General features: G+C 40.2%; 1 protein-coding gene across 2 annotated transcripts in view; it reads left to right on the forward strand.

Moving 5' to 3' along the window:
* FILIP1 (filamin A interacting protein 1) overlaps positions 1-16,612 on the forward strand; it is a gene marked incomplete at both ends in the record, with an annotated part of 274,463 nt that overhangs the window by 132,433 nt on the left and 125,418 nt on the right. For both annotated transcript variants that reach the window (XM_080700607.1, XM_080700606.1), the window contains one exon: positions 14,178-14,459. In XM_080700607.1, the coding sequence (XP_080556733.1) occupies positions 14,178-14,459 (282 nt within the window). The remainder of the gene's footprint in view (positions 1-14,177; positions 14,460-16,612) is intronic.

The following is a 16,612-nucleotide window of genomic DNA, read 5'->3' on the forward strand; positions in this document are numbered from 1 at the left end:
TAGTGCACCTTAATTAGTTCATTACAAAGTTCTCCAATTTAATGACTTTTGCCACTTTTTGCACTCTCATTGTAACTAAGTTCATGAAGATTGGTTGATTGATACAGAAATCAGCTATTTTTTGTTGGTACACAGTAACTATGCAGAATAGTGGGTTTCATGTGGCATGAAGATAACATAATTTGATCAGTCCTACTCCTCACCCAGTCCTCCTCCCTTCCTCTGATCCCATCCTGTGCTCTAATTCTCTCTCTCTCCTCTGCATTCATAATGTCCTTTTTTCCTTTTCTTTTCCCCTCTAGTTTCTACATGAGAAAAACATGATACTTGCCTGGTTCCATCCATTTTCCTGCAAGTGATATAATTTCATTGTTCTTAATGGTGGAATAATACTTCAGTGTCTGTGTGTCTACCACGTTTTCTTTATTTATTCTGTAGATGGGCACCTGGGCTGATTCCATAACTTGGCTACCGTATATTGTGCTATGATAAATGTGGGTATGCATGCATCTCTAAAATGCTGACTTGACTTCTTTTGTATAAATATCAAGTGTTATAGCAGGAGCATATGGTAGTTCTATTTTTAATTTTTTGAGGAACCTCCATACTGATTTCCATAGTGGTTTTGTGCCAATTTACATTCTAACCAGCAGTATCTAAGTGTTCCTTTTTTTCTGTAGCCTCATCAGCATTTATTGCTATTTTTATTCTTTTTTTTTTTTTTTTTTTTTTGCAGTATTGGGGATAGAACCCAGGGGCATTCTACCTCCAAGCGACATCTCCAGCCCTAGTTTTTAGTCTTTATTTTGAAACAGGGTCTCAGTGAGTTGCAAAGGGCCTCACTAAGTAGCTGAGGCTGACGGCGAACTGCGATCCTCCTGTCTCAGCCTCCCAAATGCTAGGATTACAAGCATATGCTACCACACCCGGGTTTTTGTTTTTGTTTTTAATCAGTACTGTGGATGGAACCCAGGGGCATTCTACCTCCGAGCTCCACTCCCAGTCCTATTTTTTATTTTTTATTTTAAAACAGGTCTTACTAGCCGGGCATGGTGGCGCACGCTTGTAATCCCCATGCTTGGGAGGTGGAGACAGGAGGATCATGCAGGTTTGAAGCCAGCTGCGCTGGCTTAAGAGACCCTGTTTCCAAATTAAAAAAAGTATAAAATAGGTCTGGGTGTGTAGCCCAGAGGTAGAAGGGCTTCCAGGAACCCCAGTACCACCAAACAAACAAACAAACAAACAGGTCTCACTAAGTTGTAAAGGGCCTAAGCAGCTGAGCTGTGAATCACAATCCTCCTGTCTCAGCCTCCCAAATGCTGGGATTACAAGCATGCACCACCACGCCCAGCTCTAGTCTTTTTATTTTTGAAACAGCTGTGAAGGGCCTTGTAGGCTCTTATACTTTGATCTAATCTAAAGCAGGGGATGTTCATGGACAATTTGAGAAAATGGAAGTTAGAAGATCAAAACAGGTACAACCTGACTCCATACATTACAACTAACTTCAAATTATCCTTTGATGTTAAGAAATTGTCTAGAAGCCAGGTATGGTGACATACACTTGTAGTACATCCCAGTACTTGGGAAGCCAAGACAGGAAGATTGCATTTTTGAGGACATCCCTCAACACACAGTGAGACTTTCATTAACCTAGTGAGATTCTATTTCAAAATAAAATAAGATAGGGCTGGGAATAAAGGAAAAAGAAAGACATTGTCTAGGGATTTGAAAGGAAAGGCCTTTGCAGAACACCTGAATATGGTTGTCATGTGGCAGGCAATTAGAACACATGAGGTCATCCTGGGCACACAGATGGGGTGCTCTGTGCAGTACCTCATTTTCCTCCCTCAGCATGAACAGTCATATAATCCAAACCCCCTTGCGCCTTTCTCTCATGGAGGCTAACGTTGACCACTAATTGGGATTTGCCTCATGTTTCTTGAAAATGCAATAAAATTATTTCAGAATAAATTTAGTGGGGAAGGGAGATTTTGTGGAGGAGGGATGCTGATGATTGCTTTACAGGTACCATACCTCAGGCTCAGTGACAGGGATGTAGTACAAGAAGTTCCAGCTTCAAGTTGAAGGAATTGGGTTTGAATCTTGCTGCAGCCCTTCAGTCTCTGTGACCTGGAACTTCTTGGTAACCTGTTGCCCAGCAGGGCTGATACCTAGCTGGAGGGTAGTTGGGGAAATTAGACCTATTTGCATCTTGTTGGCTTCCCACACTGCCAACACTTAGACGTTCAAGTCAGCGCCCACTTGTCCATCCACTTTCCAATCTCCAAAACCGTGTCGCTATCTCTTGTCTGCTATCACTTACACTCCTATTTTCTCTTGCTTCCATGTACTTTTAGTGTTTCAAAAAAGAGTAGAAATGAATGCAAGTATTTAGAGGACCATCTTTAACCCAAAGTGTTATGTGTTACTTTAATAAAAATTTTATTTTTTTAGTATTAGGAATTTCTCCAAATATTACTTTCTTCTTCTTCTTCTTCTTCTTCTTCTTCTTCTTCTTCTTCTTCTTCTTCTTCTTCTTCTTCTTCTTCTTCTTCTTCTTCTTCTTCTTCTTCTTCTTCTTCTTCTTCTTCTTCTTCTTCTTCTTCTCCTTCTCCTTCTCCTCCTCCTCCTCCTCCTCCTCCTCCTCCTCTTCCTCCTCCTCCTCCTCCTCCACCTCCTTCTCCTTCTCCTTCTTTTTTGTGGATCTGGGGATGGAACCCAGGGGCATTCAACCTCCGAGCTACACCCTCTGCCCTATTTTTTATTTTTTATTTTGAAACAGGGTCTCACTGAGTTGCAAAGGGCCTCACTAAGTATCTGAGGCTGTCCATGAACTGCGATCCTCCAGTCTCAGCCTCCCAAATGCTGGGATTACAAGGGTGCACCACCACGCCCGGCTACTACTTGCTTCTGACATCTGTTAACTACAAACATAGGTGTTTCTTGATTCTATTTTTTTTTTCCCCTTCGGTGGTACTGGGGGTGGAACCCAGGGGCTTTTCTACCTCCGGGCTATACTCTCAGACTCAATTTATATTTTATTTGAAAACAGGGTTTCACTAAGTTGCTGAGAGCCTCACTAAGTAGCTGAGGCTGGCTTTGAACCTGTGTGATCCTCCTGTCTCAGCCTCCTAAGCGCTGGGATAACAAGCAGTGCCACCACGCCCAGCTTCTTGATTCTATTTATATTTTCATTTATATTTTATTGGGAGCCATAAGTTCTATAAGCATATATTCTAAAATGTAAACTGTTATAAATTAAAATAACCAAATGTCTATAAATTGGCACTTCAATTATATTAAAAGTCTTATCATTTTTTTCTGGTGGAGATTTTGGGGACAGCAATAATCATATAAGCAGGTATGAAAGTGCTATGTAATTAATAAAGAACAAAGTATGCAAAATTGCTGAGAAGGAGAAATGGCTCCTGTTGGGATAGATAGAGGAGATCTAAAGAGTGTAGCAGGGGAAGAGGCCATTTTAGGAAAGAAATTCATGAGTAAAGATATAGAAACAAACTATATGAGACATAATTTGTAGCCAGTGAATTGACAAAAATGGTAAATGTAGGAGAAATATTGAAAGATAAGATTGGAAATAAAATTTTTCTGAAAATGGAGGCTCTTGAATATTGGGTTATGGCTGGCAGAAGAGAAAGTAAAGGGCCACTAGCTACAGAAGGCATTAGGGCAAAACATTTAACCAACTGGGATTTTTAAAATCCTAGTCATCTTTTCATTATTTTTAATTTTTTATTGGTACATTGTAGTTGTACATCCTAATGGGGTACAAGATGGTAGAGGCATACATGCACACGGGACTCATTCAGCCCTTCCCCATTCCCACCCCATTCCCTCCCCCTCCCTCCTTCTCATGTTTGGCGTAGTGATTGACACTGATATGTTTGTGAATGTACATTATATATGTTAGGGAATTTCTCTCTTCCTCCTCCCATCACCCCCAGTTAAGTCGCCTTATTTGTTCATTTATAGTTTCCCCTTCTTCATCTAGAGTTTCTCCTATGATTCTTTTTCTTCCTAGCTTCCGAATATTAGGGAAAACATCCAATTTTTTACTTTTTGTGATGACTAATCTCACTTAGCATAATGTTCTCCAGTTCCATCCATTTCCCTGCAAATGATATCATTTTGTTTTATTTATGGCTGAGTAAAATTCCATTGTGTACATATCCCATAGTTTTGTAATCCATTCATCTGTTGATGGACATCTTGGCTGGTTCCATAGTTTGGCAATTGTGAATTGTGTGGCTATGAATGTAGATGCACATGCATTAGTTTGGTAGTTTGGTTTCCTTTCTTTTGGGTAGATACCCAGGAGTGGTATTGCTGGATCATATGGTAGGTTCATTCCCATTCTTTTTTTTTGGGGGGGGGGGTGGCTGGGGATGGAACCCAGGGGCATTCGACCTCCGAACTACACCCTCTGCCCTATATTTTATTCTTTATTTTGAAAAAGGGTCTCACTGAGTTGCAGAGGGCCTCACTATGTAGCTGCGGTTGTCCGTGAACCACGATCCTCCGGTCTCAGCCTCCCAAATGCTGGGATTACAAGCGTGCGCCACCACGCCCGGCTTCAGTCCCATTCTTCTGAGGATCCTCCATACTGTCTTCCAAAGTGGATGCACTAATTTGCAATCCCACTAACAAAGTGTTAGAGTTCCCACTTCTCCATGCCCTTTCCACTACTTTCCACTAATTGTTGTCTGTGTTTTTAACGGTTGCCATTATAATTGAAGTTAGGTGAAATCTCAGGGTAGTTTTGATTTGCATCTCTCTGATTGCTAATGATGTTGAACTTTTTTTTTTTTTTGGTGATACTGGGGTTCCTGGAAACCCTTCTACTTCTGGGCTACATTCCCAGACCTAATTTTATACTTTTTTAAATTTGGAAACGGGGTCTCTTAAGCCAGCACAGCTGGCTTCGAACCTGCGCGATCCTCCTGTCTCCGCCTCCCAAGCACGGGGAGTATAAGCGTGCGCCACCACGCCCGGCTGATTTTAACATTTTTCATACATTTATTGGCCACTTGAATTTCTTCTTTTGTGAAGTATCTGGGTTTCTTGAATTATCTGTATAATCTAGATATTAGTCCTTTATCGGAGAAATAGTTTGCAAAAATTTTCTCCCATTTTGTTGGCTCTGTGTTGAGGTTCTTGATAGTTTCCTTTGCTATACAGAAGCTCTTCAGTTTAATGCAATCCCACGTATTGATTCCCCTTTTAATTTTCTGTTCCTTTGGGGTCTTGCTGAGAAGGTTTTTACTTGTGCCTATGTGTGGAAGTGTTGAACCTATGCCCCCTAAAAGGACCTGCATGACTCAGAGATTTTTATCAAAATGTTTGAAAGAGATCACCCTATATCTTTATTCATTCTTTTTTCTGATTTTTTATTGTATCTTATAATTACACATAATAGAGGGATATGTTGTGACATATCGACATATTTTGGTCATTTTCATTCCCAAGTACCTCCCCTTTCACATTGTGTGTGTGTTTTGTGCATGGTACTAGGAATTGAACTCAGGGACATTCTACCTCTGAGCTGTACCCCCAGTCATATTTTATATTTTGTTTGGGAGAACGGCCTCTCACTAAGTTGCTGAGGCTGGCTGTGAACTTGTGATCCTCCATCTCAGCTTCCCAAGTACTAATTTATAGGCATGTGCCACCACTCCTGGTTAGTATTCTCATTTAATAAGATTTTTCTTTTTTTTTTCTTTTTTTCTTTTTTTTTTTGTGGTACTGGGGGTGGAACCCAGGGGCTTTCTACCTCCGGGCTATACTCACAGACCTATTTTGTATTTTATTTGGAAACAGGGTCTCACTAAGTTGCTGAGAGCCTCACTAAGTAGCTGAAGCTGGCTTCGAACCTGTGTGATCCTCATGTCTCAGCCTCCCAAGCGCAGGGATTACAAGCATGTGCCACCACGCCCGGCCCATATGCTACTCTTAAGTATCAAATTGATAATAACTTACTCTTACTAGGGGTGTGTGTGTGTGTGTATACTTGTTTGTTTGTTTGTTTGTTTTGGTGATACTGGGGTTCCTGGAAACCCTTCTACCTCTGGGCTACACTCCCAGATCTATTTTATACTTTTTTTTATTTGGAAACAGGGTCTCTTAAGCCAGCGTGGCTGGCTTCGAACCTGTGAGATCCTCCTGTCTCAGCCTCCCAAGTACTGGGATTACAAGCGTGCGCCACTATGCCCGGCTTTAAGATTGTTATTTTTTATTAAAGAAATAAGGCCTGACCTGACCTATTATTTTCTTGTTAATTTTTTTTTTCTGGAAAACTTTTCTTGGTCTGCTGATATCATCCTTGAAGGATATTAAACAGAGCTTTATAAAATATTTCACCATAGTTTTAGGCTGGTGTAGAGTGATATTTTCTATTTTACCACAGTTATAGTGTTTTCTTTGGCCTTTTAATTACAATGTGACTGCAGCAACTCCAAGAAAATCCTCCTTTCTGATTTCTAACATTTTGTGGGATTATTTAAAGGGATTTTCAATTTGTCTGGATGCATCTGCTCTGTAAGATAAAAATACGGTGAATAAGCAAATAACCTGGTTGTTCTGAGGATTTAACAAATGTAAGTAATGAGAAGTGAAAAATCATGGCTAATATTGCTCTTGTTATATATATAGAATGAAGTAAACTAAAGAAAAATAAAAAGTTTCAGGGCAAATCTAGGAAAATTTGTGAACAGTACATGCTGTTAGAATGAATGATAATCTTATGAGAAATGTTTGACATTTCATGAGTCGGGATATTTATAAGCAGATTTAACCAAGTGATTAAGATACATACAAGAAATAATCTGGCATTGATAGAACATAAGCAAGTTGATTTGATTGATTTTGAGCATCCTGAAATTCACTGATGAATTAAGTCAGGATATTCTATTTTGCCTTTGGTTTGGGGTATTTTTTTTTTTTTTTTGGTACCCAGAGATGTTCTATCTATGAGCTAAACCTCTAACCCTATTTTATTGTTTTACTTTGAAACAGGGTCTCATTAAGATGCTAAGGGTCTCACTAAGTTGCTGAGACTTCCCTCAGCCCTGGGATCCTCCTGTCTCAGCCTCTGTGTCATTTATTTATTTGTTTATTTGTTTATTTTTAGGAACTGGGGATTGAACCCAGATGCATTTTACTCCTGAGCTATACCCCAGCCCTATTTTATATTTTATTTTGAAACAGGGCCTCACTAAATTGTGTAGGGCCTCACAATTGCTGAGCCTGGCTACGAACGTGTGGTCCTTCTGTCTCAGCCTCCCAAGTACTGGGATTACAAATGTGCGTGCCACCACGCCCAGCTTGTCTTATATGTTTAAAAGAAAGAATGAGGATAGTTCTGTGGTAATGTAGGGGAAGCTCCATTTGTTAGGACACACTGTAAAACAGAGGCTTTTCTGTAATTACATACTTTCTTCTTTCCAATGTATTATACTTTTTCCTTATGATTCTATAAAGCAATTTTAAAATAGAGCACACACACACACACACACACACACCACACCACACACACACCAGGAAGAGGTAAGGATGAATACTTGAAAAACGTAGGAAATATGCCAAAGCTTTGTTTTGGTGGTGTGTGGGCTATTTTGACCAGTGTTGAATCATGACAGGAAATGACCAATCTGATGTGGAGCAAGGGCAGGAGCCAGGAGCCAGGTGCCGGGTGCCAGGGAAAGTTCAAGGTTAAGATCTGTAGAAGCCAAGGAGGCTTGGGAACTAGAGCGGGTATTTAATGGCGGCAAACTTTCCCCTTTCCTTTGCTTTTTACTTACTCAAATACTTACTAGTTAAGACAAATGACTCCATGTCTTTGCATTCTTTGATTTCTGGCCTATTTCTCATCTGATGGTCATGTCCAAAATGGGGGAGGAAGGGAGAAAGAAGAAGAGGGATGACCTTAGGTAAAAGAAGGAGGGCCAGAATAACATTTAGTCTTCCCTTTCTTCCCACTCTAATCAGCAAATTCCATGCAAAGTATCACTGACTGGTAACTATAAAAAGGGAAAGGAAGTATCTTTCATGAACTATGCTAGGACAATTTGCTCATAAAAGAGAAGAATCTGTGCCTAAAATGACATTGATATTTAAGTTGAAAATCTGATAAGAATCTTTAGTTTACTGAACACTTTTTCTTTGGGAGAACTTTTTTTTTTTATGATACTAGAGATTGAACCAGGGGCCTTCTACCTCCAAGTTACACCCCCAGCCCTATTTTATTTTTATTTTGAAACAGGGTCTCACTAGGTTGGTGAGATTCTTACTACCTGCTGAATCTGCTCTCAAACCTGTGATCTGCGTGCGACCAGGCCTGGCTATGTTTTTGTTTTGAAGCAGGATCTTGCTATATTCCTGAGAGTCTTGCTATGTTTCTGAGGCTGTACTTGAACCTGCAATTAACCTTTCTTAGCCTTCCAAATACTGGGATTACAGGTGTGTACCACCATGCCTGACTTTGGGGAGAACTTTCTTAAAGAATATACACTGTCCAGGCGTGGTGGCGCACGCTTGTAATCCCCGCGCTTGGGAGACTGAGACAGGAGGATCGTGCAGGTTCAAAACCAGCCTCAGCTGGTTTAAGAGACCCTGTCTCCAAATAAAATATAAAAAATAGGTCTGGGAGTGTAGCCTGGAGGTATAAGGCCTCTGGGTTCCATCCCTCGTACCACAAAAAAAAAAAAAAAATAGAATATACACTGATTGGGATTAGATGGAATCTCTGTAGTTTTGATTTGCATCTCCCTGTCAGTGTATATTGGCGAAAATGGGGAAATAGGAACACTTCTACACTGTTGGTGGGAGATCAAACTAGTTCAGCTACTATGGTGATCAGTGGAGATTCCTTAGAAAACTGGGAATAGATCCACCATACGATCCAGCTTTACCACTCCTGGGTATCTTTCCAAAGGGCTTGAAGTCAGAGAACTACAGTAACATATGCATACCTATGTTCATAGCAGCACAATTCACAATAGCCAAATTATGGAACCAACCTAGGTGTCTATCAACAGATGAATAGATTACAAAATTATGGGAAATACACACAGTGGAATTCTACTCAGCAATAAAGAACATAATTATGTCATTTGTGAGAAGATGGAAAAACCTGGAGAACATTATGTTAAATGAGATGATCCAAGCACAGAAAGAGAAGGCAGAGGTTTTTTAACTTTTTTATTTTTGTAGTACTGGGGGTGGAATCCAGGGGCATTCTACCTCTGAGCTACACCCCCAGCCCTTTTTTTTCTTTGTTCTTTATTTTGAAACAGAGTCTCACTGAGTTGCAAAGGGCCTCACTAAGTAGCTAAGGCTGTCTGCGAACTGGGATCCTCCTGTCTCAGCCTCCCGAATGCTGGGATTACAAGTGTGTGCCACCACGCCCGGCTTAAAGAGAAGGGACATATGTTTTCTCTAATATGCTCAAGCTAAGGAGTATCTGCAATACCAGAAGAACTGCAGATAATGAAGGAGCTCCTCAGAGAAGCCGAGGAGAAAGAAGGCTGAGGTTCATTAATGGAAATGATACCTGCAACTATGTGTATACATGTAAATATACCATTGTTAACTTCGACACTTGGTATTGGGAGGGAGGGAGATGAGGAGGGTGGGAGACACGAAGTACTGTGTGAATGTATGCCATTGTCAGTAGGAGCTACATTATGATATGAGGCTATAATGCACCAATAAAAAATAAAAATAATAGCTGGGCGTGGTGGCGCACGCTTGTAATCCCCGCGCTTGGGAGGCGGAGACAGGAGGATCGCGCGGGTTTGAAGCCAGCCTCGCTAGCTTAAGAGACCCTGTTTCCAAATAAAAATATAAAAAAATAGGTCTGGGAGTGTAGCCCGGAGGTAGAAAGGTTTCCAGGAACACCAGTACCACCAAAAATTAAAAAATAAAAATAAAAACAATAAAAATTTAAAAAGAATATACACTGGAATGAAGTAAGAGGATTCTTGGTTTCATTAAGAAAGTTTGTTATCCACATGTCCCAAACTTGCAGTCATTCAATGAAATATTTTTTGCTACCTGCAAGCTGCCCTTAAACAGGATTTAGTCAGCTCTGATTAAATGTTTACTGTTAAACTCTGATGGATTGTTTACTGTTGTTCAACTCCAGGGCTTTAACAACAATAAATTTGCAGCAGTCTCTGTTCAAACTTTGCATTCTATTTTCATAGCTTGTACCTTAAATAGTTGATCAGATAGATTCTCAGGAAGATTTTTGAATTATTTCATAATTTTACAAGTTCTATATCAGGTTAATGGTTTTAGAAAATGCTTTTTTGTCTAGTTACCTAATTTTAATTTTGTGAGAGTGTCTATGGAAGAAAACATCTGCAGAGATTTCTCAAATTCTGCAATATGGAGTGAGAAAACATAAGCTCAGTGGGCATTTGTAGATTTTTCTAGAACCTATGGTTTACTGGGTGCTACCTCGACCCCTTTCAATGTGTGCTTAAGAACTTAGAGGGAAGCCATAAAGTGAGTAAATACTTGGGTTCAGACATGGGTTCAAATCCTAGCTCTTCTACAGAAAGTTGCTGTGTGATCAAGGAAGGAGAAGATATTTAGTCTCTTTAAACCTCATGGACCTGAAAACAATAGCACCTATTTGACAGAGTTGATGTAAATATCAAAAGAGATGCTACATGTCACATGCTTCAGAGATCATACAGCACTTAGAAACACTGAGAACTATTGAAAATAAAGAAAAGTATGAATTTCACTAAATGGGATATGTGAAAAAATCCATTGTTGTCTGAAATTTCCCATAGAAAATTTAATTAGGTGGTTTAAGGTAGACATTATTGATGCCAGTCTTGGTTATTCTCTTGAGAAGCTATGCTTTCTCCCTCATAGGTGCTCATTTCTTCCTAAGACTGTCTTGACCATGGTGTTACTGGTGAGTGCTCTTGCATTCCAGAGACAGAACAGGTGCTGACTGATGACTTCATTGTCATCAAAGACACAAGATCCTATTTGGCTTCCCCAAAAAAGGACTAAAAATTTATGTGCCCCTGTCAAAGGAAAAGTAATTAACGTGAACTTTCAGTGACACAGAGGGGAAACATTTGCTAAACAGAATTAACATCATGGGTCTACTACATGAGCGTTCTCATCAATCAAAGCGAATTAATGTAAAAGGGAACAGGGAATTTAAGCTCTCAGCCTAGTTAGTGATATAAAATAATTAGATAATTCTAAAATGTGTAGTTTTTTCTGTACATGCCATTAATATAATACTGTAATAAAATTTATTTTAAAACATTAACTTCAGACTGAAATTTATAGAAAAGAACTGAGCATAGAGTTAATACTAAGTAGATTCTACCTCTGTATGTTTGCAAATAACAATTGTGATTAGTAAAGCCATGTAATATATAAACAGTTATGCATTTGTCCTTTCTTAGGAATATCCAAATATTATTAGTCTTGTAAAAGATAGAAGATTCAGGAGCCTGGCATGGTGATGCACACCTGTTATCTCAGTACTTGGGAAGCTGAGACAGGAGGATTGCAGGTTTGATGTCAGGTGTAGTAACTCAGCAAGACCCTGTTTCAAAATAATTATTAAATAGGATTAGGGCTATAGGTAGAATGCCCCTGGGTTCAATCCCTAGTACGGAAGAGGAGGTCAGAGGAGAGGAGAAGGAGATAATTCCAGAATAAGATAAGGAGATAAGGCATGAATACATGAAGCCAGATACAAATACTGTGTTTGATCATACTCTCAACTGGTTTCAGTTTATTATTATATTTAAAACATTGTAGCTAGGTGTGATGGCGCATGCTAGTAATCTCAGCATTTGGGAGGATCTCGGTTCATGGCCAGCCTCAGCTACTTAGTGAGATCCTGTTTCAAAATAAAGAATAAAAGCCGGGTGTGGTGGAGCACGCTTGTAATCCCAGCATTCAGGAGGCTGAGACCAGATGATTGCCATTCGTGGACAGCCTCAGCTACTTAGTGAGGCCCTCTGTAACTTAGTGAGACCCTGTTTCAAAATAAAAAATAAAAAACAGGGCAGGGGGTGTAGCTCGGAGGTCAAATGCCCCTGGGTTCCATCCCCAGAAACACGAAAGGAAGGAAGGAAGGAAGGAAGGAAGGAAGGAAGGAAGGAAGGAAGGAAGAAAGGAAGGATAAGACCAGGGGTACAGCTCAGAGGTAGAATGCCCCTGGGTTCCATCCCTAGTACTGCAGAAATAAATAAGCAAAAAACATTGTCACCTCACTCCCGGTGCTCTATTGTTTGAGATTTCTACTAATTCATGATCTAAATTAAAGTTATTAATGTCTGATGCATCATCTCAAAGAGCCTTAAGATCTTATAGAGAAAATTATTTCAGATTAAAATAATTCACATGTATGTGAGTTGTAGGGAAGAATCCTTCCGGTTTGGGAAGCCCGTATGTCTAGGATGTGATGCATAACAGGTCATGAATTAAATTTGAAGCTCTCTGTTCATTATCTCTTTGCCTCTTGACTTGAGGCTTAAGTGAACCCTCTCTGCTCACAAACAAGCCATGATGAAGTACAGTGAGTCGGCTCCAAAGCACTCTGGCTTCCCCCACACAGAAACCCCTATTTTTTCTCCATTGGAGAAGCACAAAAGGGACTCTAAATTGAGAACTAAGCACAGAGTGAATAAGAAAACAAGAGTGCCAGTGTCAAGGACCTCTTACTCAGTTCAGATTGTTAAAGCTAAGGTGCTGGAGAAAGTTCACATACACATAGTTTGAAAAAGTACAAATGTAGATGTCAAGATTCACCGGAAGAGCCGGGCGTGACGGTGCACGCTTGTAATCCCAGCATTCGGGAGGCTAAGACCAAAGGATCATGGTTCACAGACAGCCTCAGCTACTTAAGCCCTCTGCAACTTAGTGAGACCCTGTTTCAAACTAAAGAATAAAAAATAGGGCAGGGAGTGTAGCTCGGAGGTGGAATGCCCCTGGTTCCATCCCCAGACCCACAAAAAAAAAAAAAAAAAAAGATTCACTGGAAGAATTGGCTGTTCACTATCTGAAAAGAAACCTCACACTGTTTAGTTTTCTGTTATAAACCTAATGCTTTAAAAAGCTTTCCTTAGTTTTTTTTAACCATGATGGGTTCATAAAAGAAATTTACTTTCAAATAACAAAATTACTGCATTTTGTCTGGAATGAATAGTGAAATCTTGTTGCTTGGCTGTCCAGGGAAAAGGTTATTTACTATGAGTTTTAAATAACAATCTAAAGCCGGTGTGTGTGTGTGTGTGTGTGTGTGTGTTGCACGCTTGTAATCCCAGCACTTGGGAGGCTGAGACAGGAGGATCTCACAGGTTCAAAGCCAGCCTCAGCTACTTAGTGAGGCTCTCAGCAACTTAGTGAGACCCTGTTTCCAAATAAAACATAAAATAGGGCTGGGAGTACAGCCCGGAGGTAGAAAGCCTCTGGTTTCCACCCCCAGTACCACCAAAAAAGAAATAAACAACAATCTATATTTAAGGGCTTAGGCAAATTTTGTAGTTCAGCCCCAGGATGTTAGAGCATTCTCCTCAGCACTTTGAGTTCTAGTTTTTGAGTTCGGTATGTTTGTTTGTAACATACGTGCCGGTCAGGTTCTTTTGCTCCAAGACAGAGAATGTATAAAGCATTCATCAAGGAACGACTGTGCTCCCTAGGGAGTTTGTTATGATCTTAGCTGCTGCATTATTTCTTTTTTTATGTCATCACAAAATATTGGTTTTTTTTTTTTTTTGGTGTGTGTGTGTGTGTGTGTGTGTGTGTGTGTGTGTGTGGTCCTGGGATTGAACCCAGGGACATTCTACCTCCAAGCTATACCCCACAACCCTATTTAATTTTTATTTTGAAATAGGATCTTCCCATCATTGTGAGAGTCTCACTACTTGCTGAGGTTGTTGAACCTGTGATCTTCCTGTCTCAGCCTCACGAGTACTGGGATTATAGGTGTTTCCACCACGCCCGACTTCCTGAAGATTTTAACAACATACTAACACTGTAAAGACAATAACTGCGACTGCTCTGTTTTTCCTTGTTGGTGAGGTTGTAAAGCTGCTGTAAGTTTCTAAGCATTTAATAAAAAACATCTGTGATAATGGTAAAGATCATCTTACTGTTTTCATGCCTTGTAGGTGGGAATGAGATCCCGAAACCAGGGTGGTGAAGGCTCATCTAACGGGCATATCTCCTGCCCCAAGTCCTCCATCATCAGTAATGCTGATGACAAAAGTCTCACTGAAGATGCAAAAAAGAAGAACAAGTCCAATAGGAGGGAGGATGACATCATGGCTTCAGGCACTGTCAAACGACACCTAAAACCATCTGGAGAAAGTGAACGGAAGACTAAGAAATCCCTGGAGTTATCCAAAGAAGATCTCATTCAGCTACTCAGTATCATGGAAGGAGAGCTGCAGGTAGAGTCAAACTTTCTCAGCTATTGTGTTTCTAAACTCTAAAATAAGAGGCTAAATCTGTCCCCTTTTGCTGGGCTGGGAACTTCATGGGGAAAGTGCTTTATTTTCCTTGTTCAGTTTCATGTTCCAGCACCTGGCACAAGTTTCTCCTAAGTAATAATTTATTCAGTGAATGATACATGATAAGGCTGTGATTCCAACTTCAAGCTTCTATAGAGGCAGAATAATTAATTTTGTGTGTGTGTGTGTGTGTGTGTGTGTGTGTGTGTGTGGTTCTGGGGATGGAACCCAGGGGCATTCTACCTCCGAGCTGCACCCCCAGCCCTATTTTTTAGTTTATTTATTTGTTTATTTATTTATTTATTTATTTATTTATTATTTTGTGGTACTATGGGTGGAACTCAGGGGCTTTCTACCTCTGGGCTATACTCCCAGACCTATTTTCTATTTTATTTGGAAACAGGGTCTCACTAAGTTGCTGAGAGCCTCACTAAGTAGCTGAGGTTGGTTTCAAACCCGTGCAATCCTCTTCCCTCAGCCTCCCAAGTGCAGGGATTATAAGCGTGCACCACCACGCCCGGCTTCAGAATAATTCTTCATGATATGATTTTGGTGATAATTTTATCCAGATTCTTGCAGTTAGTAGGTCATCAACTAAGTTATCTTTTTAGACATATTATGGGGTGGAAAATGTAGAAAAGTCATGAATATTAGAATGGAGTGTTAAGCGCAATTGTTACTTTTGCTTTTTTCTAGAAGGCAGTGTGTGTGTGTGTGTGTTTGTGTGTGTGTGTGTGTGTGTGTGTGTGTGTGAGAGAGAGAGAGAGAGAGAGAGAGAGAGAGAGAGAGAATGAAAAAATGAGACCAGTACTACTGCCTAGTCTCTTCCTATTTTTTTTCACAGCTTTCAGCTTCAGTTTTTCACGATGTCATAGGGGTGAGATGTACAAGCAGAGCGTTGCTCTGTGAAGAACCTAGTAGTGTCCCAAAGCGTTTTCACGTTTCTTACCTCCTTTGAGCTCAATTAAATGTGGGCATCATTACCTGTGTTTCATAAGTGAAGAAACTAAGGCCCAGACCTGGATCTGGTTTGTCTTGTTCCCCTGATTCTTGGTCTAGTGATTTTTCCCCTGTCCACCCCCACGAACCTAGCTGCCATGATCCAGGTCGCTCCCATGAAATCTGTGTTTTGAGGGATCCAGTCAGTAGTTCTGATTCTTTTGAGTTTCTCAGCCTTAGACAATTGTATTTCTGGAAGTAAGAGAACAGTATTTTTCAAATTAAAGGACAGGATGACTGTCCTTTTGGTGTTTCCCCCCCCCCTTAGGTTTTTAGCTTGCACGAGCCTCTAAGGAAATACTAACAATCATATAACACAAAAACTGTGTTGGCTTACTGGTGCCCGAAGCATCAGAGAAGGAATTTGTGACCTGCCCTAACCAAGGGTGGACACTCTTCCTGTTCTCATTTGTGTGCACAGACAGATAAGGAAGCCCCTGGGGTAAGAGGCAATGTAGAGCATACAAAACTCAAGTTTGAAAACACAAACAAATATGATTGGCTTTTCCATTTATAGACCGAGGAAATAACATTTGCACTTCACAGCAAAAGATGAAAATTTCCAGAGTGCCACTGATGCTAAAAATAACTTCACCATTCTCAGAAATGTGGTTAATGTTTTGTTGACTAACACGCATTGTATAAAGGGGCAGAATTACTTTTTCAGCTGCTTTCTAAACAGATATTGACCTGGGTAGGCGCTAAAGGTACAGCTGTTACCTTAGAGATTGTTATAAAGCAACAGCTTCTGTTCCCTTCTTTTCAGCCAGTGTTGGCTCTTGTGACACCCACCACACAAAGTATTGTGGACTCTAATCTTTGGAGACAGCTATTTATTATATCATGGTGGACTCTGTCAGGCACTTAAAATTCATATGTCCAGATTCTTGATATACAAAATATAAGCTCATGCACCAGGGACACCAAAGAAGTTAGCCAGAAGGCTCCAAAGAAATGCACGTTGCTTTTTATTATTTTTTATGAATACAGGCTGCCTCCTTACACAGTGATATATCCTTAAGCAGCTATAAATAAGTAAAAAAAAGTGTGCATTATCATCTGTGGGGGAGGTAGTGAAGGGAAAGAGAAATGAA

The sequence above is a fragment of the Muscardinus avellanarius genome (genome assembly GCF_963383645.1).
Source record: "Muscardinus avellanarius genome assembly, chromosome: 8".
Lineage (NCBI taxonomy): Eukaryota > Metazoa > Chordata > Mammalia > Rodentia > Gliridae > Muscardinus > Muscardinus avellanarius.